The sequence below is a fragment of the Musa acuminata genome, chromosome BXJ1-5 (genome assembly GCF_036884655.1).
Source record: "Musa acuminata AAA Group cultivar baxijiao chromosome BXJ1-5, Cavendish_Baxijiao_AAA, whole genome shotgun sequence".
NCBI lineage: Eukaryota > Viridiplantae > Streptophyta > Magnoliopsida > Zingiberales > Musaceae > Musa > Musa acuminata.
Window position 1 is genome coordinate 20,206,362 of NC_088331.1, and position 27,968 is coordinate 20,234,329.

Genomic DNA, 27,968 nt, shown 5'->3' on the forward strand with positions numbered 1-27,968 from the left:
AGCATGAAAATCATGTTGTGCCGGAGGAACATGTCAGAAGATTGGACGTCGGGCCAGTGGATCGGTCGACGTATCGACAGAAGGCTTCGGGCCGTGGACTCGGGCATCGGGCCAAGAAGAGCAGGTATTGTGCCAAGGATATCGGTGTTGCGGAGTCAACTGGCCGATTGGGCAATAGGCTACAGGAGAGGACGATGCGCCGAAGAATCAGACGAAGCGTCGAGGGACCAATGACATTCCGGACAACTTGGTTAATTGCTTAGGATTAATTGTCTCGATCGAAGTTTTGTTTTAAGTGTGCAGGATTAACTACGATGAAAGTTAGACATGCAGCAGGAGTTTGTCGGAAGTCCGCAGGAGCATCACCGAGGGTTCATCGGATGATCGACGGAAGTTCGCCGGAAACTCGCCGGAAGAAGCGATTGACGCACCGGAGCAAGCTGCAGAAATTGTCTTAGGATTTATCGTAGTTAGCACAACGATTAAGTTGGAAATGGGAGGTGATCCCATTAGCTTAATCTTGGGGCAATTGGGCCCTTGAAAAACCCAAATTGGGCCGAATGGATCTACCCATTCGGACCCTGATTGCTGTGGGAGGTGCAACCGCCCAAGCCAGGAGGTAGCACCGCCTGGGCTAAGTCTCCCAGGGAGACTGGGCGGTGCAACCGCCCCAGCCAGGAGGTGGCACCGCTTGGGCTCAGTCTCCGAGCGAGACTGGGCGGTGCAACCTCCCCTCACAGGAGGTAGCACCGCCTGAGCTCGGTCTTCGAGCTCTGGCAGGCGGTGCAACCGCCCCAGTCAGGAGGTGCAACCGCCTGAGCTCAGTCTTCGAGCTCTAGCAGAGAGGTGCAACCGCCCCTGACAGAGGTGGCACCGCCCAGAGGCTCAGTCTTCGAGCTCTGCCAGGCGGTGCAACCGCTCCAGTCAGGAGGTGCAACCGCCTGATCCCGGAATTCCGAGAATTGACAGTTTTGAGCTCCAAATTTGAACTGGGTTGGGGCCTATAAATACCCCACCCATTCAGCACTGAAAGAGCACAGACATACACCGAAATCTTGATCTTTTTCTGTGATTCTTAAAGCTCAAAATTGTTGTAAAGGCCAAAAGTTCTTCTCCCTCTTTTCTTCCAAGTTCTGAGTTGTAAAGAGAGGAGAGAAAATTCTGTAAGGGTTGTCTCCTAAGCCCGTCAAAAGGAGTGAAACTGTAAAAGGGTGGTTGGCCTTCGCCTATTGAAGGAAGGCCTCTAGTTGACGTCGGTAACCTCATCGGTGGAGGAAGCCAAAAGTGGAGTAGGTCAAGATTGACCGAACCACTCTAAATTTCGGTTTGCATTTACTTTGAGCATTTTATCTTTACTGCAAACCTCCTCAATAGCTTACTGCCTTCTGCGCTTTTACGAACGAGTTTCTAAGTTCAGAGCTTTCCGAATCTGCGTTTAGACGTAAATCGACTTTTTCGTACGATCATCGTATTTCAGTTTACGTTTACATTTTGATTTCTATCATAACTGCAAACTGCCTTATGCTCATTTATAAAACGTATCTCAAAGTTCAGTATCTTCAGAATCGGCTTTTAGACGTAAACCGGTTTTATCGTACGAACGTTGCATTTCAGTTTGCGCTTGCATTCTGATTTCCCTCATAAACTGCAAACTGCCTTCATAGATTTACTTTAACGTCATCTCGCTTAATCTTAAGTTAAAGTAATCTTAAAATCGGCTTTTACATCGAAATCGTTTTTTATCGAACGAATGCAGCTTTCGATTTTAATAGTTGAAAGATTTCCGCTGCACTAATTCACCCCCCCCCCTCTTAGTGCTCTTGATCCTAACAATTGGTATCAGAGCCCGGTCTTTCTCATTTCGGATTTACACCCGAGAGAAATGGCTCTTCATGGCTTTCAAGAGGGCTTATCGATCTTTCGTCCACCGTTTAACGGATTGGACTACACTTATTGGAAAACTCGAATGAGAGTTTTCTTGATTTCTATGAATTTGGATTTATGGAATATCATTGAAAACGATTTTCAACTTCCCTCTAAACCGATGAACGAATGGTCGGATTTGGAGAAGAAATATTTTTCTTTAAACGCAAAGGCTATGAATGGCTTATTTTGCGCTTTGGACAAAAATGAGTTCAATCGGATTTCTACGTGCGAAACGGCTTTTGACATTTGGCGAACACTTGAAATCACGCACGAGGGAACTAGTAGAGTCAAAGACTCGAAAGTTAACATTTTATTGCATGATTTTGAGCTTTTTCGAATGCAACCAAGCGAGACTATAGGCGACATGTACACCCGTTTTATGGATGTCGTCAATAGTTTAAGAGCTCTTGGAAAATGTTTTTCGGATTTTGAACTCGTAAACAAGATTTTGCGTTCTCTTTCTAAGAAGTGGGATTCAAAAGTAACTGCAATACAAGAAGCTAAAAACCTAAACAACTTACCACTTGAAGAACTAATTGGTTCGTTGATGACATATGAAATAGTGCACAATGCACATGATGAACATGATGAACAAAGTCACCTTCCAAAGAACAGGAAGGATTTGGAACTCCGGACAAATGAATACCACTTGAGCGATGACTCAAGTGATGAGGACAATGATGAACTTGAACTTCGAACACTAAATCTTAATAAGTTTATTAAACAAAAATCTAAAATAGACAATGAACTTGAACGAAGGAAGAGGCCAAAGAAGAGGAAGGCAACCAAGGATGAATCAAGAACTTCCAAAGGTGAAACGGCGAATTGGGCTTTGACGGGCTTCGACTGCAAGGTAAGTAACTCAACTCTCTTGAATTATTTTGAAATTACTTGATGCTCTCATGATGTATTTTCTTTTTTAGTTTAGAATTAATGTTTAAAGAAAAAAAAAATTATGATCATGCTAGTAATTTCGAAAATGATAATATTACATATTTTATAATAAACAGACAAAATGATTTTGATTGAAACTATGAAATCATGGTTAAAAAGTAATAATGTGTATCATGGTGATGTCTATTGTTATTTCTCGATTTTAAGTATATTAAATCATGTTTAATTTGAAGTTATGATTAATGAGTATATATTTTTGAAATTATGTATGATGATTATGGATTATCGATTTTCATGATAATAACAGCGACTTTAAAAACTGATGCATGTTTGACATAAATGAAATAGGCATGGTTATATGAAAAAGTGTAAGTGTCATGCTTGACGATTGTATACTCAATGATGCATAATGATGTAATAAAAACACTAAATGTTTGGATACCATGATTTATGATTTTATGCATGAGATTTTAAAGTTATACATGATGATTTTTGTGACTTATTGGTCTTGATGGTTTTATGATGAAATTCATTTTACGATCCTAAACGTTGATGCATATTTTCATTTGACATAAATGAAAAGGCATGCTTACATCAAATCGATCACTTAAGATGAAACACTTAAAAAAGGGGAAAAAATATATTATCAATAAAATCATGAATCTATTTATGTTATAAATTTTGTGAGCCATAAAAATGATTTTGATGATTTAAATTTGAAATGAGTTTTATCAAAATCATGATTATGATTTGTCAAATTGAATGAATTGAAAATGAATAATGATTTTTCTCTTGAATGATTGTGACCTGTATTCCCTGTATTCATGATATGATTTTTATGCAATTCTTTGTATTCATGAAAGGTTTATCTCATCACCCAATTATTTTCTTCCTGATATTCCTTATGTGATGATATGAATACATGAAATATTCATTAATTTATTTTGATGTATATAAATGAGAAGTTATGATCATGTATGGTAGGATGTAATTTGACAAATATGGTACCATCATGTTGCAAAATAAATGATGATTAGGAATCATGCATTAATGATGATTGTATATTTTATGATTTGGCAAGATGCATGCAATGATGATGAAATATTCATAATAAAATAATTGTTTTGACATTCAAGACTTGAATTTTCATCAATGCTATTTACCTTTGTCATAATTTAGAAATTAAAGTAAAGGGTTTTCCCTTCTTTTTGATAATAACAAAGAGGGACCAAACATGCTTGAAAGCTAATTTGCTAGCTCATATAATTCAAAAAAAAAAGGAGAAAGAAAATAATTACACTTCTCAAAAGAAAAGGAATTGCTATCTTGAACATCACCAAGAAGTGCTATCTTGCAAATCTCAAGATGCACAAATGCAAACATGCAAAATTTGTAATTTTGCACATCATTAAAATTTATGATGCTTTGGTGATTATGTATGTTCTAAAATGTTATAAGATTCACTAGCTTGCATGATGTAGAACTTGCTATATTGAACATCACCGAAGAATGATATCTTGCAGAAGCAAAAAGTTAACTTGCACATCTAGCAAAACTTATATTTCAAGAAACAAGAGTTGCTTTCTTGAACATCTCAAAATTACTAGCTTGCATGTCTTAAAATTTTAAACTTGCCATCGTACTACCATGATGATGAGCATGCTTTACCTTCATGATTGTAATTGAATATCTATAGCAAAACCTTGTCCGAATGCAAGAAAGAGTCAAATTTCATTTTCGGATTTTCTTGATCCTAACAATCAGATTTTCTCGATACATTACTCTCTTCCGAACTTAACAAGCATATGTCATATCAAGTTAAGTTCATATCATTGATTTTTGACATATGTAATCAACTAGCAAATACGTCTCTCATACACTTATCATGTGAACAATATTTTTGTTTTGAGAAATGGATTTGATGAAATGATTCCTGCCTATAAATTCCTTCTTGAAAAAGGAAGTCATTTTTACGTACAAGGATTTGATTCACATACATATCTTGATACTTGTAAAAATGAAGCGTGCTTTAATATCTTATCGATTTTAACTTCATTCGAGTAAGCTCAGAAATAGCTTTCCTTCTTCATGCAAAAAGAAAATAACAAATAAAATGGAAGAAGTTTTCAAAGCTATCTCCATGTCATGTTTTCCTTGAGATGTTTGAATATTTGGTATCTTATCACTCTTTGTTGAAAAATGACATGAACCTGCTCATGGCATCGCACTTATATTTAAAATTTGCTTATATCGTTCTCCTTTTTGTTGACGACAAAGGGGGAGAAATATATGAATTGATGCTATGATTGTCATATTTGCTCTATGCCATGGTTGCATTATAGTAATATATCAAGAACTAGGATCGCAACTTTACTTATTGATATCATGCCATATGATGAAATGCTACAATTGATAAACACTTGAAATGGTTGCGTTACGATATCAAAAGCTAACATTGCAAAGGAAGCAAAAAATTGCTAGCTTGCAACTTGCATATTTCAAGAAGCAAGAGTTGCCTTCTTGAACATCTCTAAATTGCTAGCTTGCAAGTTCTAAAATGTTGTAACATTGCTAGCTTGCATGTTCTAAAAGTGTTATCTTGTATGCTGTAAAACTTGCATACCTAAAACTTGATAGCTTGAATATTCTAAGCATGATGTAACATTTGCTAAATTTTCTGGCTTCAAAACTACATAATGATAAAACTTGATATTATGTTTTTCATGCAATGAGTTGAACCAATATCACAAACACTTGATTGTGGTACTTCTCCTTTTTGTTGATGACAAAGGGGGAGAAGTATGTTGATGACATGACATGTTATGCATAAGTTCATGATGACGTGTTGCAAGTATTCATGATGAATATTGCAATGACTTGAATTCAGTTTGAATTCAAAATTCTATCAATATGGCATATTGATAGGGGGAGTTTGTTTAAACTCCGGGAGTTAAGTTTAACTCCGTCATCAAGTAGTTGTCATCATCAAAAAGGTGCAACCACCCCTGATAGAGGTGGCACCGCCCAGAGGCCCAGTCTTCGAGCTCTGCCAGGCGGTGCAACCGCCTGATCCCGGAATTCCGAGAATTGACAGTTTTGAGCTCCAAATTTGAACTGGGTTGGGGCCTATAAATACCCCACCCATTCAGCACTGAAAGAGCACAGACATACACCGAAATCTTGATCTTTTTCTGTGATTCTTAGAGCTTAAAATTGTTGTAAAGGCCAAAAGTTCTTCTCCCTCTTTTCTTCCAAGTTCTGAGTTGTAAAGAGAGGAGAGAAAATTCTGTAAGGGTTGTCTCCTAAGCCCGTCAAAAGGAGTGAAACTGTAAAAGGGTGGTTGGCCTTCGCCTATTGAAGGAAGGCCTCTAGTTGACGTCGGTAACCTCGTCGGTGGAGGAAGCCAAAAGTGGAGTAGGTCAAGATTGACCGAACCACTCTAAATCTCCGTTTGCATTTACTTTGAGCATTTTATCTTTACTGCAAACCTCCTCAATAGCTTACTGTCTTCTGCGCTTTTACGAACGAGTTTCTAAGTTCAAAGCTTTCCGAATCTGCGTTTAGACGTAAATCGACTTTTTCGTACGATCATCATATTTCAGTTTACGTTTACATTTTGATTTCTATCATAACTGCAAACTGCCTTATGCTCATTTATAAAACGTATCTCAAAGTTCAGTATCTTCAGAATCGGCTTTTAGACGTAAACCGGTTTTATCGTACGAACGTCGCATTTCAGTTTGCGCTTGCATTCTGATTTCCATCATAAACTGCAAACTGCCTTCATAGATTTACTTTAACGTCATCTCGATTAATCTTAAGTTAAAGTAATCTTAGAATCGGCTTTTACATCGAAATCGTTTTTTATCGAACGAACGCAGCTTTCGATTTTAATAGTTAAAATATTTCCGCTGCACTAATTCACCCCCCCCCCTCTTAGTGCTCTTGATCCTAACAATATATTGATCTAAGTCAGATTCGTGCAGATATAGTATAGATCAAGGTAAATCTAATCTACATCTACACATACATAAATCAAAATTGTGTTGATTTAGGCCGGATCTACATAGATATAATCTAAATTTACCTGGCTCTAGACCAAACTAGTATAGTCTACCTTAAATCCATACCAAATTTACCATAGATCCACAGTGTTCTAGGCCAGATCCACATGAACGTTGGTCGAATCCAAAGGGATCCAGTTTGCAGATTCCAGGGGATCTTGGCAGGATTAAATTGGATTCAGTCCTGAATTAGATGGATCCGACTTAAACTCAAGAGAATCTAAATTAGATTTTCATACATTTGACTTCATTTGAACAAGAAGTTATTTCTTAAAACTAATTTGATGCATAGCTCAAGTCTAGCTTTAACTAAAGTAGACAATGCCAGATTTTCATAGATATAAACTCACTAAAGAAGACATTAGTTTCCTAATACTAAATTAACACATAGCTCAGATCTGACTTGAACTAAAGTAGATCAATGCTAGATCTACATAGATTCAAGCTCAATTAAACTAGAAATTAGTTTCTTAAAGGTATATTGATGCATAGTGCTACATAAGCCAAGAATGAAGTAAGAAGTCATGAGCAAAAAATAAGCAAACATAAAATCAAAGCTTCATTGGAGGCATTCAAGAAAAGAAAAGAACTAAGCAAAAGGTTCAAATTTTAGCTTTGAATTTACCTTGTTTTGTATAAAAGAACCTACATTTTTCTATGATAGAAGCTCGATTCACATCAAATCAACCTTGGATTAGAAAAACAAGTTTGGAGAGTGAGAGATTGAGTGTAAAGTGAACAAAGGAAACAAAGGACTCCTCATGGGTTTTAAATAGGTGGGAGAAGGTAATTGGGTGTAGGTACCAGGCTTTATGCTAACTGCCAAGAACACCTGATACTGTAACCATAATCTACCTAGGTTGGACATTCTTATATAAGCAACTGCCATTTGTAACTCTAGCCTTACACTTGATATAAATCAATCATCCATGACTGCTTATTCTTTTATGTAAAGTGAAGAAAAGGGAAAATAGGACTGGCTACTCATGGATTTAAATGGGTGGGAGAAGGGGCTTGGGTCCAAGTAACAGGTGGCATGCTAACTGCCAAGTATACCTAGGTGTAAAACACCAGATTGGACACCTGATTTTGTATCGATACTTACCTAGCTTGAACATTCTTACATAAACAATTGTTCATGGTTACTCTAGCCTTAGACTTGTTTCAGAAAATCATTCTGTTTTGATCGTTCTTTTACAATATGCCACCTACCAAACTCAAGCCTAATTAACCCTAAGTGTGAGGATTTTAGAAGATAAAAATTAAATTGGAGTATTGGACTACCTGAAAAGGAGCAACCATTTCATGCATGGACAAAGTACCAGGTAGTACAAACTGGTCTAGGCAAAATCAAGTTCCTTGGTTCATTTATCTATGCACAAAAGAATAGGATGAGTATTTCTAGTACTACACGTAATAATTTGGTTTTATATGCATCCTCAAGTTAGCAATTTGAGCTTCAATAATCTACCATTAATTTGGAAATACAATCATACAAAAATTTAGAAAAAACCAATATGCTAAGTTGTGAACATTGAGCAATGGAATGACCATGACCATGAACTTTCTGTACCAAAACCATTAAAAGAAAGATATCTTATAAAAAATAAGATGTGGCATGGATACTTTCCAAGAACTAATTTGGTTGGTGTCCGGAATATCAATCATAAAAGAAAATTTATTTATAGAGGAAATTAATGGAAAAATTACAAACAGAAAAAGAGATTTGCATGAGTTGTATTTACATAGAAGTATGTGATAGAGTCATAGAGATTTATATTGATGTGATAAAGGATATGTATGACAAGCACAGTCAATAAGGACTATTTCCTATAGTTTCAGGATTATATCAAGGATTCACATTAGGTCTTCTTTTCACATTGGTGATGAACTCATAATGAATACAAGGTTAGGTCTGCTTTTGACATTAGGTCTACTAGTCATATACAAGTTAAATCCTCATAATGTATGTTATTATGTTGTTAACTTTGTTGAATCTCGTATTTTGATGATGAAACCAATTTATAATTGTGTTTATGTTTTAATCTGCGTTTTAAGTGACGCAAGATGCTTCGATCAGGATGAGACAATTAAAGCAGGAAAAATCATGTTGGGTCGGAGGAACATGTCAGAAGATTAGACGTCGGGCCGGTGGATTGGTCGACGTATCGACAGAAGGTTTCGGGCCGTGGATTCGGGCATCGGGCCAAGAAGAACGAGTATTGCACCAAGGATATCGGAGTTGCGAAGTCAACTAGCCGATTGAGCAATAGGCCACAAGAGAGGACGATGCGCTGAAGAATCGGACGAAGCGTCAAGGGACTAATGACATGCCAAGCAACTTGATTAATGCTTAGTATTAATTGTCTAGATCGAAGTTTGTTTTACATGTGCAGGATTAACTACGATGGCAATAAGACATACAGCAGGTGTTACGCCAGAGTCAAGACCAAGATCACGTTGGGAGTTCGAGAGTTCGACGGAAGTCCGGACGGTCGTCAGAGGTTCTGTAGGAACAAATCCGAGAAGTCCAGGAGCTTGCCAAAGAAGCTCGTCAGAACTCGCCAAGAGGATCGTCGCAAGTCTAGGAGTTTGTCGGAAGTCTACCGGAGCATCGCCGAGGGTTCGTCGGATGTTCGCCGGAGTTCGCCGGAAACTCGCCGGAAGAAGCAATTGACGCACCGGAACACGAGTTGCAGTATTAATGTCTTAAATGTCGTAGTTAGCATGAAGATTTACAAATGGGAGGTGATCCCATTAACTTAATCTGGGGCCAATTGGGCCCTTGACAGACCCAAATTGGGCCGAATGGATCAGCCCATTCGGACCCAGATTTCCTGGCCGACGGTGGCACCGCCAGGGCCGGCAATGGCACCATCCAGAAGCTCAGTCTCTGAACGAAGTCAGGCGGTGGTACCGCCCCTGTCAGGCGATGGTAACGCCTGAGCTCGGTCTCCGAGCAAAGTCAGGCGGTGGTACCGCCTGAGCTCGATCTTCGAGCAGTGTCAGGTGGTAGTACCGCCCAGTTCTGGCGGTGGTACCGCCAGGACCCCAGAAATCCGGGGATGGACACTTTTGAGCTCCAAATTCAAACCAGTTGGGGCCTATATAAACCCCACCCTTTCCAGAATGAAAGGGCACCGAAAGCTTGCATTTATTCTGAGAATTTGAGAACTTAAAAGTGTTGTAAAAGGTTAGAAGTTCTTCTCCCTCTTTTCTTCTAAGTTTTGATCATTCAAGAGAGGAGCTCCTAAGCCCGTCAAAAGGAGTAAAGCTATAAAAGGGTGGTTAGCCTTCGCCTATTGAAGAAAGGCCTCTAGTGGACGTCGGTGACCTCATCGGAGAAGGAAGCCAAAAGTGGATGTAGGTCAAGATTGACCGAACCACTCTAAATCTCGGTTTGCATTTACATTCTGCTCCTTATCTTAACTGCAAACTGTCTCTGTTGCTTTACATCAACTATACTTCCGTTTACTCTTAAGTTGAAGAACTTTCCGAAACGGTTTTAATCGAAAACGATTTCATCATACGAACATCGTTTTAATCGACGAAAGTTTTCCGCTATACTAATTCACCCCCTCCCCCCCCCCTCTTAGTGCTTTTGATCCCAACAATTGGTATCAGAGCCTTGTTATTTCTCAGTTGGTTTAACACCCAAGAGAAATGGCTCATTTCGGCTTTCAAGAGGGTTACTCTCTCATTCGTCCTTCCTTTTTCAATGGGACGGACTATACTTAATGAAAAACTCGAATGAGAATTTTCTTACTTTCTTTGGATTTGAATTTATGGCACATAGTTGAAAACGGACTTGAAATGTCTTCTCTTCCAATGAACCATTGAAATGATTTGGAGAAGAAGACGTTTTCTTTAAATGCAAAGGTTATGAATGTCTTATTTTGTGCCTTAGACAAAAACGAATTTAATTAGGTTTCTTTGTGCGAAACGGCTTTCGATATTTGGCGCACTCTTGAAATCACACACGAAGGCACAAGTAGTGTAAAAAATTCTAAAGTAAATCTTTTGATGCACGATTTTGAGATGTTTTATATGGAACAAAGAAAAACTATTTGAGACATGTACACCCGTTTTACGGATGTCGTCAATAGTCTAAAAGCACTTCGTAAAAATTTTTCGAACTTTGAACTCGTGAACAAGATTTTGCGTTCTCTTTCTAAGAAGTGGGATTCAAAAGTAACAGCTTTACAAGAAACAAAAGATTTAAATATTTTTCCACTTAAAGAACTTATCGGTACATTGATGACATATAAAATGGTGCACAATGCACTTTATGAACATGATAAACAAAACCACCTTCCAAAGAACATGAAGGATTTGGGACATAGAACATTTGAAGACCACTCGAGCATAAGCTCAAGTGATGGTGAACAAGAACTACTCACTAAGAAATTTAAAAAGTTAATGAAACAAAAATTAAATAACAAAAAAAACGAAACTACTTGTTTTGAACGCAAGAAGAAGAACAAAAATTGGGATGAATCAAGCTCCTCCGAAGACGAGGAGAAAATCAAGAAAGGTGAGGTGGCAAACTACGCCTTAACGACAATCAACAATGAGGTAATCTAAACCCCCTTAATTTATTTTGAAATTACTTGATGTTTTCCATAATGCATTTTCCTTTTTTGAATAATTAATTTTCTTGAAAATTGCATGTTTAAAAAAATTAAAAATGCAAGAATATGATCATGCTCATAATTTTAAAAATAATAATGAAAATTACATGTTTTATGTTAATGAAATAAAATGTTAGATTTAAATCTAATGATCATATGTATGTTTTTCTTAAGAAGAAAAAATGTGTATCTTGATGATTGCCGATTTTGATTGAAACCATGCTTGATGTTTTAATGAAAATATTAAGAAGTTTAATATCATGCTTAATGATGATGCATGGCTTTTGTATGGAAAACTAAGCATGAAAAGATAGATTCACCTAAAAAGAAAAATGCATGACTACAACAAATAACAAAATGATTTTGGTTGAAAATACCTTATGCTCAATGAAACTATAATTGATGAATATGCTTTATGTTTAATGATTTCTTTGCCTTGTATGTCCTATCATGATGAATATTTTGAAAATAAATAAAATCATATTTGATTTGAAGTAATGCATAATTATCATGCTTAATGAGTTTTCTTTCGAAATGATGCATAATGATTTTTGTGATTTATGGATTATCAATTTTCACGATAATAAAAGTGGCTTTTTCGGTTTAAAAAATTGATGCATGTATTGATTTGACATAAATAAAATAGGCAAGCTTATATAAAATAGTGTAAGTGTGATGACGATTGTATACTTATGATGCATAAAGTTGTAATGAAAATATTGAAATTTTGATACCATGATTTGACGATTTTATGCATAAGATTTTAAAGTTATACATAATGATTTTTGTGGTTTATTGATCTTGATGGTTTTTATGACGAAATTTATTTTTCGATCCTAAACGATTGATGATATATATTTTTTTTTACACAAAAAGGACAAAGGCATGCTTGTATGAAACAACTAAATAGAGAAAAGCATTTTTCTTGAAAATTCTTTTTCTCTATCTTATTGACTTTGATGAATCTATTTTATCATCTTTTTATGAATCTCTTGAAAATGATTTTGATTTTATGATTTGAATTTGAATATACTTTATCTTGATTTTTCGAGGTTTATAACTTGAGACTTACTCAGTGATTGAAAAAGGCGCTCGGGTGCTCGCCTAGGCGCTCGGTCGAGGCGAGGCGAGGCCCGAGCGCCTCGCTAATCTCCCAGGCGGCGCGCTTCAAACAGGCGCCACCTGGGCGCTCGCCCAAGCCCAGGCGTTGGGCGCTTCGGGCGAGCGCCTAGGTAAACCAAGGCGATCGAACCAAGATTTTAGGTCTGGTTCGGTCCTAGTTCGGTTGGTTAGTTAGTTCAATCGAACCAACTAAACTGATATAACCCTTACCCAACCCTAACCCGCTGCCGCTGCCACTCCCGATCCCGATCTCGATCTCGCCGCTGTCGCTGCTCGCAAACGCTGCCTCTGTCGTCGCTCGCGCCTCCCGCTGCTCGTCGCTGCTCGTAAACGCTGCCTTTGTCGCCACTCGCGCCTCCCACTACCTCTATCGCCGCTCGCACCTCCCGCTGCTCGCGGCTCCTGCTCCCGCTGCCTCTATCGCCGCTCGCACCTCCCGCTGCTCGCGGCTCTTGCTCCTGCTGCCGTTGCTCGCAAACACTGTCGCTATCGCCGCTCGCACCTCCCGCTGCTCGTCTCTCCCTTTCCCGTTGCCGTTGCTCGCCGCTGCCACTGTCGCCGCTCGCCACTGCCGCTCGCTGCTGCTTCCTCATTTCTCAGTCAGCAGGCTCAGTATACAGTATACTGTTAATATTAAGTTTATTTGAAATGATTAATTTTCAATACTGTTAATAGATTTTCTTAATTTAATAGCATATTTTTATTTAAAATTTTAAATAATTATATTTATTAATTATATTATATATTTTTATATTTTAGCGCCTCACTTCGCTCGGGCGAGCGGTTGGGTGAGCGCTTAGCGCCTCGGGCATTTTTGGACCTTGGCGCCTAGCGCTTTTTAAATCACTGGATTTACTCTATAAAAATCGAGATCTTTTATCCTCGATGTTTCTTTTTGCCATCTACCATCCAAATGAATCATGATTGGTATCATTGCTATATTTCTTCTTGTCGTATACTAAAAAGAAAATTTTCCTAAATGAATCATGATTTTTCGGAACCACAATTTTTTTTATGATTCATAATGAATTGAGAAATTTTATATGCTTGAATTAATATCTTGTTCTCCTACAAGATTGAATGAATTTTATCTATATCATTATCTCCTAAGAATTCCTTTCATTTTTTTTAAAAGAGGAGATGTGTCAAAATGAATCATGTCTTTTGGTATTCACATGATTTTATCTTTTCATGATATGATTTTTATGCAATTCCTTGTTTTCATAAAATATTTATCTTATTACCCAATAATTCTTCTTGATATTCCTTATGTGATGATATGAATACATGAAATATTCATTAATTTGTTTTGATGTATACAAATAAGAAGTTTCGATCATACATGGTAGGATGTAATTTGACAAAATTGATACCATCATGATGTGAAATAAATGATAATTTGGAATCACGCATGTAATGATGATTTTATATACATGATGATTTGGAATTATGCATGCGATACTTTAACTTATGATAATGATGCATGCAATGATAAAATATTCATGATAAAATAATTGTTTTGACATTCATGACTTGAATTTTCATCTATGCTATTTGCCTTTGTCATAATTTAGAAATTAACGTAAAAGGTCTTCCTTTCTTTTTGACAATGACAAAAGGGGAGTAAAATATGCTAGAAAGCTAATTTGATAGTTTGCACAATTCAAGAAGAAAGCAAAAATTGCACTTCTCAAAAGAGAAGAAATTGCTATCTTAAACATCACCAAGAAAGTGCTATTTTGCAAATCTCAAGACGCACAAATGCAAACATGCAAAATTTATAATTTTGCACATCATTAAAATTTATGATGCTTTGGTGATTATGCATGTTCTAAAATATTGTAAGATTCACTAGCTTGCATGATGTAGAACTTGCTATCTTGAACATCACCAAGGAGTGCTATCTTACCTATCTCAAGAAGCAAAAAGTTAACTTGCACATCTAGCAAAACTTATATTTCAAGAAGCAAGAGTTGCTTTCTTGAACATCTCAAAATTGCTAGCTTGCGTGTTTTAAAATGTTGAAAACTTTTTTTGCTAACTTGTATTTTGATGATAGAAAACTTGCATGATGGTAAAAATGGATATTATGTTTTTCATGCAATGAGTTGAACTTATATCACAAACACTTGATTGCGGTACTTCTCTTTTTTGTTGATGACAAAGGGGAAGAAGTATGTTGATTATATGTCATGATTTTATCATGACATGTTGCTTGGATTTTTAAATCCAAGAGTTTCTAACTTTCTATCAATATAGCATATTGATATGGGGAGTTTGTTTAAACTCCGGGAGTTAAGTTTAACTCCGTCATTAATTGATTGTCATCATCAAAAAGGGGGAGATTGTTAAATCTCGTATTTTGATTATGAAACCAATTGATAATTATGTTTATGTTTTAATCTGCGTTTTAAGTGACGCAAGATGCTTCGATCAGGATAAGACAATTAAAGCAGGAAAAATCATGTTGGGCCGGAGGAACATGTCAGAAGATTAGACATCGGGCCGGTGGATCAATCGACGTATCGACAGAAGGTTTCGGGCCGTGGATTCGGGCATCGGGCCAAGAAGAGCGGGTATTGCGCTAAGGATATCGGAGTTGCGGAGTCAACTGGCCGATTGGACAATAGGCCGCAAGAGAGGACGATGCGCCGAAGAATCGGACGAAACGTCGAGGGACCAATGGCATGCCGGAGAACTTGATTAATGCTTAGTATTAATTGTCTAGATCGAAGTTTGTTTTATATATGCAGGATTAACTACGATGGCAGTAAGACATGCAGCAGGTGTTGCGCCGGAGTCAAGACCAAGATCACGTTGGGAGTTCGAGAGTTCGACGGAAGTCCGGACGGTCGTCGGAGGTTCTACGGGAACAAATCCGAGAAGTCAAAGAGCTTGCCAAAGAAGCTCGTTGAAACTCGCCAAGAGGATCGTCGCAAGTCCAGGAGTTTGCCGGAAGTCCGTCGGAGCATCGCTGAGGGTTCGTCGAATGTTCGCCGGAAGCTCGCCGGAAGAAGCGATTGACGCACCGGAACACGAGTTGCAGTATTAATGTCTTAAATGTCATAGTCAGCATGAAGATTAAGTTAGGAATGGGAGGTGATCCCATTAACTTAATCTGGGGCAAATTGGGCCGTTGACAGACCCAAATTGGGCTGAATGGATCAGCCCATTCGGACCCAGATTTCCTGGCCGGCGATGGCACCGCCCAGAAGCTCAGTCTATGAGCGAATTCAGGCGATGGTACCGCCCCTGTCAAGCGGTGGTACCACCTAAGCTCGGTCTCCGAGCGAAGTCAGGCAATGGTACCGCCCCTGTCAGGCGGTGGTACCGCCTGAGCTCGGTCTCCGAGCAGTGTCAGGCGGTAGTACCGCCCAGTTCTGGCGGTGGTACCGCCAGGACCCCGAAAATCCGAGAATGGACACTTTTGAACTCCAAATTCAAACTAATTTGGGCCTATATAAACCCCACCCTTTCCTACATGAAAGGGCACCGAAAGCTTGCATTTATTCTGAGAATTTGAGAGCTTAAAAGTGTTGTAAAAGGCTAAAAGTTCTTCTCCCTCTTTTCTTCTAAGTTTTGATCATTCAAGAGAGGAGTGGAAATCTATAGGGGTTGTCTTCTAAGCCCGTCAAAAGGAGTAAAGCTGTAAAAGGATGGTTGGCCTTCGCCTATTGAAGGAAGGCCTCTAGTGGACGTCGATTACCTCATCGGAGGAGGAAGCCAAAAGTGGATATAGGTCAAGATTGACCGAACCACTCTAAATCTCGGTTTGCATTTACATTCTGCTCCTTAACTGCAAACTGCCTCCGTTGCTTTATGTCAACTATGCTTCCTTTTACTCTTAAATTGAAGAACTTTCCGAAACGGTTTTCATCGAAAACGATTTCATTGTACGAACGTCGTCAAAGTTGCTTCGCCTTTGACGATTGACTCTTTCGTTTGGTGCTTCTTTTCCTAATGGACATCCTATGAAAGCCTATTTGTTTGTGAGCCATTGGAACCTGATCTCCAAGTTTTCGTGGAATGTTTCACCGCCTAAAGGCTAGTTCTGCAAATATCAAACAATTATTGGTTTATTTAGAATGGAAATTTTCCAGCATATTTTCCACTAGAGTCAAAGTCAACCAACTATATATCCTAGCATCATGACTAAAATATCAAAGGTTCACTAAACCAACAAATAATTGGATTGCAAGACTAAAAGCAATGTATATAAATCCATCTAGAATAGAAGGTATTAGACAATAGTGCTCAAGACAAAACATAAAACATATAAACACCATCCACAGTAAAGTACTCTCTCTCTATCAGAGGACATCGTAGCTTTTTTTTACTACGGGTATAATGAAAGACTTGTTTAAAATCTGAATGGCAAGGTCCAGTAACCTCCAACTCCATCCTTCCTCCACCAACGCCCATTACCTTGACCACCACCATCATGGCAGGTTCCCCCTCCCTACTTTATCCCACCTATATTGCTCCAAAATCAATTAAGGTAGTAGAGAACTAGAACCACTGGCACCATAGTTTCCTATTAAAACAATCATTACTTTCCCTCACACAACAGTGACTGCCATCATCACAACACAAATAAACTAATATACCAGCTCCAAAGATATCACTACAAAATTAAAAAAGCATTCTTTCTCCCTCTTTATCTTTGGAAGCAAGGCAACACAAAGGAGCACTAGGATATAACAACGAGAAAACATAGTTCCCAAGTAATTTGTGGTTGGCTACATGGAACCCTTCCTATCATTGAGCGATGTTGATGAAATTATTGTTAGGCCTACTATTTTGACAATTTACAAAAAATTCCAGGCGGTCGTTGGCCAAACCAGTATAGGTCTTGTACAGACTGGATGGTTGATGCCTCGACAGTTTTTAGTGGATCCACTTGTTGGAAGGCATCAAGTGGATTAGATAAATGTCTATATCTCCCAATCTACTTTCCTAAGATCCTTAATTTTCTATTGCTAATGAAGTGTTTTATTCGCTTTTTTACGATCATGAGTTATGCTTTGGCAGAGCGAATGACAACAGTTTTCCCCCACATTCACTTGTCACTAACCAATTTTCTTTTGGTGCAAATCCTACGAAACTAACTCTTTGCAAGCAAACATCACAAGGGTGCAATACAACTTAGACAAAACTAACTGCATCAATGACAAATAGTATCAGAGCAAGAACCATAAAATGACAAACACTTGAAAAACTGCATAGAGGGCATAGTGGGGACTGCACAAAGGGCAATCCGCACATGCAACCCCTATGGAAACAAACGTAGAGACAGAAGTGGAGAAAGTTGCTTAGAGGAGCAAGTATCTAGATTGGTGTAAGAGAAATAGCCAACCTCTCGTGTGAGAAGCACTATGCAAAATGCAAGCAATGAAGTACATGTATGCGTGTAAATCTTGAGATGGCTGAATTTGAGCTATGAGTTGAAACTTGATCAAGTATTATGCAAGAATGAGCAGTTGTCAAGGAAAGAGGTCAAGCAAGTCGAAGAATAGTAGCTTAACAACCAAAAGAACTAATAAGAACTTGCAAAGGTGAGGAAATTGACAACTCAAAGAATTTTCGTACTCGTGCAAAAGTGTATGCAGGCTAAGGGATGCATGTGGCCATCCTGAGGTGATCGAGAGAGGGAAGCTCGATGCACCATGGAGGAAAAGACATTATTCTTTGACAAGGAACAAATATTTAGATGCAACCCAGTTGTGTGGATGTTTTGAGCTCTTGTGATAGGCCTTGGTTGTGCAGCAAAGGGCTGCATCAGCAGAGAGTGCATGACATAGCAAATGCAACTCTAATGGTGAAATGATCCAAAAAATTTGAACTCCATGAAACATACGAAGAAGACTGAGCATCCTTGGTGAAGTGATCTTTGATACTTCCAAAAAGAAAGATATGAAGAGGAAAATTACTTCAACATATTAAGTTTGCAAGTGGAATTCTTCGGTTTTCATGGATACTTCATGCCCAACCAACCATACATCACAAGGGGAGCCCTTGAGATATAGGCACTCTTAAACCTTGTCATATTCTTCCAAACCAAAGAACAAGGAACCCAAAGTTGAAAGCACAACCAGCTTGAAAGGTCACAATTGTTTAGGCCACTCGGAATGCTATATCGCTCGATACAATATGATACGAGCAATATGTACCAGTTCATTCGATATACTAGGTGGAGGATGTATCAATCAGTACAAAACAATCAAAACTCAACCATTACTGACTTGTATGAGTCAGTAATGGTCAGACTTCAACCGTGTTGGATCAATGGCTTGGATCATTCTTGCTCCAATGATCAATTTGACCATTGTATGGTGATAGTTGATCTTTTTTTCTTGCTTTTGAGGCTGATCATTCTTATGATATAGAGCAGTAGATCAATGGCGACAGCAGAAGTTCCAATGCACTCCAATCCCCCCGCCCATACATGCCACAATTATACTTGTCTCGAGATGCCCCTCGGACACTTATCGTTCATGATGATCATGTAATGACCATTACCATGCTTATTCATCAATGGGATATAGTTTACAAGTATACTATGTCATGAGAGGAATTTCAAGATTGGGCCTGACAGATGCACCAGATTGATATACAAATTCATAACATCAAGGATCCTAATCCACCAACTGTAGAGTCCTGTCATTCATTTTGATGGTGGAAACATGCATATACAATTTCCTTTCGTTTATTACTTAGGTTGCTGAAATCTTAAAGTTCTGACACGTAATCTAACATCTCAAATCGTATCTTTGTAGATGATTCAAAATCAACAGAAAAAACAGAGGAACATATGACAAAATCTCTCCTCAACATTAAAAAAATAAATTCATTATTTCATCCCTATTTGCACTTTATTATTATTCAATTTGAATTGACATTGCATTAAATTATAATTAAAAGGGATTAAAATAGGGTTTTTTCCATTTTTTAGGTACTTTCTGACCATTTTTATCAAATTTCTCGAAAACCAGTAATATTGATGTACTAACATATGGTATGTCGTTATTGACCTGTGCGTACCAGTGTGGGCCTGGACCAACAGTACCTGTCAGCACGAGATGACGAACCTTGCAAGTAGCGATAAAGAATCATCACAAGGACCTTGCATGAAGATTGTGCCAAGGATCATTAAAGGGTAGGTTGGAGTGAAATCATCGCAGAGGCCAAAGGCAAACATAGGCTCCACAAGCTTGAAGAGAACCAAAATCGAATAAGAGGGGTCATCACATGATCCTAGCACATACTAATGCGTTGGTGGATACATGCGAGGTCAAGTGGCATAACTATCGATGCCAATATCAAAGACAAAGGCACGTAATGAGCTCATGTATGGACATTGAGCTCAACAAAGAGCTTGATGTAGATTTGATATTTGTATGTGAGATAGACTATGAAGTTAAGACATTTCCTCGAGCAAACGAGGCACATGGGCTATATATCGAAAACCATTCCCTCGAGCTTCTTTTTGTTGTTTCTCGACCTTGAAAGTAAGTTTACAAACATTATCATAACTCCAATAAGGTTTTACTTGGACAACATTACCAATCTCAGGTCTTAGACCATCAAGATATCTTGCTATAGTTTGCTCCTCTTGAAACTATGATCGTATTTCATTATAAGAAGATCAAGTTCTACTGAGTACTCTTCCACAGAAAGATCCTTTTGTTTGAAGTTATAAAGCTCAAGACAAATGTCTTGCTAGTAGTTGTCAGGAAGATATTTCTTATTTAGTTCTCTCTTTATTTTCTCAATCTTTCTTTTACATCCACAATCTCTTCTTTTTCTTTTTAAGATTTTTCCGACATAAAGAGACATGTTTCTTCAACTTTATGACAACAAGCATGGCTGTGTAGGGTGAGGAACATCTTTAAAATCAAAAACTCTTTCAACAATTGAAACCAATCAAGTTCTATTCATCATTCAAACTCAGGAATATCAACTTTAAGATTGAAGTCACGATCAAAATCATGATTTCCTCAGACATAAGAAAATGAAATCAAGGTTGACTTGGTGGAATGGATTAACATACTCTGCTTCAACTTTGGAAGAAATATGGCTTGGAATGCTATATCACATATTGATCGAAATATTGTTGGAGTTGTATATGCCTTCCTAATTAATTGATTTTAATATCTTGATGATTTCTTTCACAAGCATAATGTTCTTCGACATTGGGAGCACATTGGCAACAACATAACCTTTGCTCTAATACCAATTTGATGTCAGGATGAAGAGAAAATAAGTGAAATATATTAAAGGGTGCTCACTACCAAAGATAACACCAACCAAAAGGAGTCTAACTAGGAATACAAGGCTTAGAAACTCACCACTCTAAGGAATCATACAAAGCTATATGAGAAAAACACTTCTCAAGACCCAAGACTTGTATTTAGAACACTATGTGTCTCCAACGCTTAGACATGAGATATACAAATAGTGATAGGCTTGGAACAACCCTCTAAGTATGGGTGATTAATTCTTCACCTTTTTTAAAATTTAAAATAAATGAAAACTAATTTAAGACTTATAAATAACCAAAAGCCATCTAGGAACTCTAAAAGATAAGAAAAACTTTCTTCCAATCTTGAAGAGCAATCATCATGACCTTTGCAGAGAGAATTGAGCATAACTTTATCTAAAAAACTTCAAATCAAATTATATTTCCAATGGTGTATAATTCATGTCAGAAATGTCTCGAAATTCATCTCAAAATTAAGGAGAGAGTATTAGACTTCTGATTTATTGGAAAGCTAAGAAACTAGTGTGACTACCTTGACTTCTCTTGATTCAGAGTTTTGGGAAACTCCTATGTCGAGCTAACTCGTGCAATGATGTATATTTCAAGACATCATTATTTAAATCCAAATCAAGAGGTAAAACAACTTACATTAGACTTGGTCAAGAAACCGAGCAACATAAAGGAGTCTACTTAAAAGGCAAAACATGGGGCGGAAGTACCAACTTGACACTTCCCTTGGTTGAAGATCAAGAACATAAACCCTTGTAAAGGCAAGAGCAAAACCATGTCATTCCTTTATTCCCTCTTTCTAATGAGGGATAATTCAACTTGCATGGTACCATGGTAGAAAGGAGCTTCCAAGTACATACACCTAAACTCAACAATGTGATTGATAAAGGAACAAAGGCATGAAGACTTGACTTACTTGTGAAAAATACACCATAGTGCTTCCATTCGAGTTATCATAAAGGGATTTCCACATGGAAATGGTGCACAACAAAGATTGTGCTAGGCCAAAGGCCTAGGATCGAGACAAGTGCACACTGATCCATCAAAGTTTAGAGGAGCTTCAAGAGCTGATGGATGATGGACTAACCCAAAGTTGAACTTCGATCGTAGGCGGTCAAGATGCTATAACGATAGATTAATGAATGAGTGTTGATTGCTAAGGAAGCGAACAAAAAGTGTAAGTGACAAAACCCCTAAACTTCACACCAAAAATCCACACGTCACTTGGAGGCAATGCATACCAAAAATCCCGTGAGGGATTTACTTAAACAAAGGGATGGTTGGGGGCTTCTGGGAGCTATTGGTGGGCACCATGACAGCAAGAAAGACTATGACTCAGAGTGAGTCCATGGTACCACCGGGTCTTCCATGCATGCAAAGAATTTGCATTGGATGAAGGTCGTGAACATTGAGGGTAGGGTACCATAGAGGTAAATCTTCTAAGTATATGCCAAAAGTTCCAAGAGGGACTTGATAATATAGAGGTATGTTTGAAGCTATTGAATGGACTATTCTAGAGCTCACATTTGTTTATGGGAGCCCTAGCTCTATTAGAGGAAAAGGTTGAGCAAGTGATAACATAGCGGAGCATAGAGTTGATATGTGCCCGACAACATGATGGCAAAGGCTATGTGTGGGAGTACAATTTGTTGTTCTATTCTATCAATTAGAAGGGAATTACTTTGAGAACACAAAAGTGTTATCTCTCGATGGCAAAACAAAGTGATGGGATCCATAGCAATACATAGGAGGGTCGTGAGCCTGACGTAGGTCCACGATACTACCAAGGCAAGACTTATGGATAGTCACCTATCCTTGCTCTCAAGGGAGAGAGTGCACTGGTCAAAAATTAGGGCCAATGCTATAGAATGTGGACAACAAATGACTTCATGAGGCATATGTAGAAGGGGTTTTAATCGAGATAGTCAAAAGTAATGGAATTCAATCAATGTGAGGGTGGTCAACCAGGGAACAAGCAATATGCAACGGCGTTTCCTGATCTTCTTAAAGGAGTAGGCAGTGAACTCTTTTGAGTGAGGACAACCCCAAAGGAATGACAAAATCAATCAGAAACTCTTTTGAGTGAGGACAAAATTTTGCTCTTTCAACAACAACACTTCTTGCACTCTAAGAGTGCAACGCAAAGAGTTTGCAAAGTCAACTAACCTAGTTTAAGCCATGGACTGCGCATCAAGGGTCGGGGTCAAGTAATGCAACTCTGATCTCCACAAACCATGAGACAGGGCGAAGTTAAGAAACCCATGTCTATTAGTTATTCGCAAAGAAGCTCTACAATAAATGAAAGTCCGTTTGTAGTTAAAAGAAAGTGGTCATCAAATGCTCATCAGTTGGTGATCAATTCTACCAAAGCTACTTGTTTGCTTCATCTCGCAATACAGTGACAAAAAAGTGAAGGTGATACACACCTACTTAGACATGATGAATAAGTGAAGGAGAAATCATTGAGCAAATTTTGTAGAGAAGGCCCCAAAACATGAAGCCATGCTAATAAAGCTCCAATAAGCATTCACCTTGTTCAATCCATGCAAGACGTACAAGGGACTAGCACGCAATCATGAAGGCCATTTTCCTTCACTAAAGGATCCACAAATTTCAGCACAACATGAACAACCGCACACCACCAGAGTCATCGATAAGTTAAAGCATCATTAAAGGATCAAAGTTTGACTACTTACAATAGTGTTGAGAGACCAATTAGGAGTCAGAGGGTGTGTTGCAGCAGATAGAGGATTGAAGATGCAGCATATGAAAAGATACAGAATTCCCAAAGACTTCGATAAGGATGTCAAAGAAACAAGTACAAAAGTGTCACAAATTGTCCACAAGGTGCAAAAACTTATTGGTGCAATCGCCCACCTTTTTGGTTTGTTCCTGGCTTAGGCAGCATGTAATAGGAGTATGCTTACCAGTCCCTTTTTCGCTCCTAGCATAGGTAGCTTTTAATGAGAGTAGCCTTTCCAACCCCATTTTGATTAAACTGTGTAGCTGTTTTGGCTTATAAGCAAAGCTTACTAGCAATTGTCATGCAAGAGTAAAACTACCCAAAAACGAAAAGCCTCCAAGCTAGTATTTTTACGCACAAAGATGGTGAGTGAAACTTCAGCCATCTCAACTTTGTAGAGAGCTTCAGGAATTTCCATGTGGCATGGGGTTGGATGGGGCTCTAAGGCAGTGTCAACAATTGGATAGTAGCATGCCTTGCAGCAGGGTGTCGTGTGGGCACTTGTCCATGGGAACCTTGCACGTAACCGACTAGGCTTGGAACCTTTATCACATGTCCATTCTAAGTGAGTGAAGGCATACACTTTCTATTATTAATAAAGTGTTAGGTCTAGTTATGCTTGTGTGACATGCTTTGACAAAGCAATGGTGAATCACTAGTACATTCGCTTGTCACTAACTTATTTTTTTAGTGGTGTAGGTCCTACATGACCATAAGAAGATTATGGGGAGGTTGATCCTATACAAGGCAAGGATGCCACCTGGCTTAGGCAATATTATATAAGTACATGACAATACAACATGCAACATGATGATATGCCCGCTATCAATGTAAACAGCAAGTGGGTTTAAAAACAATATTATAAAAAAGAAAGTGAGTTTCCCTTCTAGTTCACAAGGCTCACCATGCGATAAGCGTAGTATCACACATGGACCGCATGAAATTGGATGATCCATGTGCTGATTTTCGCTGGGATCAATATATACTTACGAGCTGTCTGTGTGCTGATTCATGACCAAAAGAGGCAAAAACTTCTAAAACTACCTTGATATCCCAAGCCTGATAAATCTTAAATTGTATCAGTTCACTTCACCAACAAGAATTATTCAATAACTTGTATCAGTTCACTTCACTTCGATTCTGGCTTGCTTTCTGACTTTTATGGTGGAGATAAGAGGAAAATATTAGATAACTGGAGAGAGTTGGTGGGTGGGACAAAGTTCTCAAATCAAGGAATTGTGGATATGAGGTGGAAAGAGAAGCTAGAAACAACAGAGGATCATCTTTTATGGGAAAAGGCCTGTTTGGCAAGAATAGAAATGAAACGTTTTCTAGCTATTCCAAGTGCCAGTTCACAGCTTTGTCAGAAATAAACAACTTAGGTTTAAAAGTTATAGTTTATAGCTTTCTTCTACAAAAAGAAATTAAGAATTTAGACTTATTTACCAGGTTAGTCAATCAAAATAGGAATAGACTCCTAAACAAAAATTGAAAATCAAACTAACATAATCTAATGAAATCTCAATTCTAAAATAAGAAACAATCCAATCTCAAAACTCAAATTTAGCTCAATCGCTTCCAATCCTGACTCACCACCATCAACATTATCAAGGCACCAACATGTGGATCCAATGGTTAAAATTTGCTTCCACTTGATTGGAAAAAGTGCTAATTCTTAACAGAACTAAAAAAGTTCCTTTTATGCCTACATTCTTAATGTGCCAGAGTTTATTATGTAACTATCTATTTCTCCTTATGTTTTGCATAAGCTGTTGTCTCACTAATAATTTAATATGTTTTTATCCTGTTTTAATATTAGTACCTTTTGTTAAGATTCTGCACAATCAGTCATGCTTAAAATAATCATCACTCAAGAGCAAAATCATGACTGAGAAATATGGATCAGTGAAGTAGATGGAATTAGGAAAATTAATCTATGCCAATAGTAGCTTAACTAGCTTTCATGAACCCAACTGGTTCATATTTGGTTGTAAAATCCATAATGTAGTGTTCATATATTTTAGCAAGTACCTCCTTGATAGCTTATATTCTAATAGCCAATCTTTCCAAAATCTAATTGTTATAATAGAGGTACCAGAATTTCAGTGTTTTTCATTTTCTGATTCTCTAGTCTCCCAGTGGATATGGGCATGAAGTTTCCAGATAAGCACAAAACTACACAAGGACATTGATGTTAACAGAATTTAGCCATTTATAGAACTTCCTTTATACTCTAGCACACAAATTTCAGGAAGGATTTTCTTTATACTCCAGAAACACAAATACCAACAAGAACTTTCTTTGCATCTAACACTATAAAACCTCCTTGGATAATGCAGAAAGGAATAAGAACTGAGGATATATAATATTTTGCTGCTACATATGGACATCAGTTTAGCTAATGCACTTTCTCAACTATAAACCCTTGACACATTAAAAATCTAAAAGTAACAATCAATTTGTCAGCAATGAACATAGAAACAGTAAAAGTATACCTCCAACAAAGAATCTTGGACTTCTTTTGGTATTTTAGATAGTACACGTGACAAGATTTCCTGTTGTCTCCATCCAGTAAAGATACGGTGTCCAAGAATGCACCTCCTGCTTCTTACCTTTCTACACTCTGACCATCTACGATATGCATCAGATCTGTAGAACTTTCCATAATAGTAAGACAGTATGTCTCCCATCTTCTTACACCCAACAAAATTTTTCACTTGAACAAGATTCTTTCCAAAAATATAAAGACCAAGAAGAAAACTTTGTGACTCATCCTCACTCCAAGAGGAAGATGGCATGCCAGGCAATGGATTGTAACCTTTGGCTTCATTATGCTGCAGCAGAGGAGCACCACTATGTATCTTATTCTCTAAGGGAATGCTTTTCGTTGTTGTAGATCCATCAGACCCGCAACAATTTGCTAAGTCAGTGCATTCATCTGTGCAAGCAAGACTTAGAAGATACGTAGAATGGCCGCTTGAACTTTCTGCTGGAAATTGACTCATAGTCTTATATCCAGGATCAGCTTGGTTTTTTCCAGTGTTTGTATGCGCCACTGACCCACCCTTAATGGAACTAATGTCAGAACAAGAAAATTCTTTCTGTTCATCTTCGGTAACATCACCTACATGGTGCATCCACATAATTGGAATGGCTGATCCTACTCCGACATGATAGTCAACAGTAAGCATTTTTCTGGTACTAATCAGGCATGACTGTGTTGCTAGTTCTGGAATCTGCACTTGGTGCTCATCTCCTAGGCGAGGACGTATCAGTGGTTCATCATAAATACCATTTCTGCAAGGGGAATCTGGTGAATGTAACTGATCAGAAAGCACCTCAGCAGCAGCATGGTCTTCGATATAGTTCATTCCAGCAGTACCCATCTGTCAACACATTGAATAGGAAAAAATAGAAACCTATCATTCCGTCACAAATTACAAGAAAAAGAGGCCAAATATTGACATAAACTCAGGAAAATTGTTTAGATCACCTTAGATTTAGACCTCTCTTCCCGATGCGTACAAGAGTAATATAATCTATGTGCAAAAGTTTCCTGGAGATAGACATGTGTTCCAAGTAGAAAGAATGAGAACCCATAAATGTGAGCTAAATACAAAGTTATTTGACCTTGTAAATAGTTAAAACAATGTCATTTTTCTTATTCTTCATTATCTGAAACCTTATACAAGTAAGCAGGAAAACACGAGAGACCAATCAAAGTAAAATTTTTGGGAGTGGACAATCACGTATGAATAACCAACTCTAACCGGACAACAGGAACCACATCCCCACGACCCTTGGCGTCGCGAAAACAACACACCAACACATGAAACCCTTCCTGACAAGACACAAAAATTTCGGCCCAACGACGAGCTCATCCAATTATCAATCAACAATAAGATCCCGTAACAATCAAACGAACCATGCTGGTCCCAACAGAGCTACGAACAAAATCATCAACCCCCGGACTGCGCGATGCACATTCCCAAGAGATAGCAGTCGTTGACGACGATTTCCATGCTGATGTATCAAATTGTGGTCATCGTCACGTCAATAACAACCAGGGCAAGCACGCAGTCGAGGAAAAAGTAGTGGGCGCGCTCAAGAAAGCTTACAAACAGGAAAGCACAAACAGAAATCGAGTACGAGATTGAGAAGAAAGTCGTGAAGGAAATGGGCGTACCGGCCGCTTCGCGGAGTTGGTATCGATTGCTACGACCTCCGCAATATGACGAACAAATCGATCGATAGAAAGAAGGGGGAGAGAGAGAGAGAGGAGGCGAAGGTGAGGAATAGTGAGAAATAACAGGGGAGTC

At 38.2% G+C, this 27,968-nt stretch overlaps 1 protein-coding gene across 1 annotated transcript in view; it reads right to left on the reverse strand.

Annotated features, from left to right (window-relative positions):
• Positions 1-27,968, reverse strand: part of LOC135674048 (uncharacterized) — a 31,307-nt gene extending 3,339 nt beyond the window's left edge. Inside the window, exons 1-3 of the mRNA XM_065183473.1 lie at positions 27,836-27,968; positions 27,143-27,205; positions 26,145-27,035 (exon numbers count right to left, since the gene is read on the reverse strand). Coding sequence (XP_065039545.1) covers positions 26,145-27,035 — 891 coding nt within the window. The 5' untranslated portion in view covers positions 27,143-27,205; positions 27,836-27,968. The remainder of the gene's footprint in view (positions 1-26,144; positions 27,036-27,142; positions 27,206-27,835) is intronic.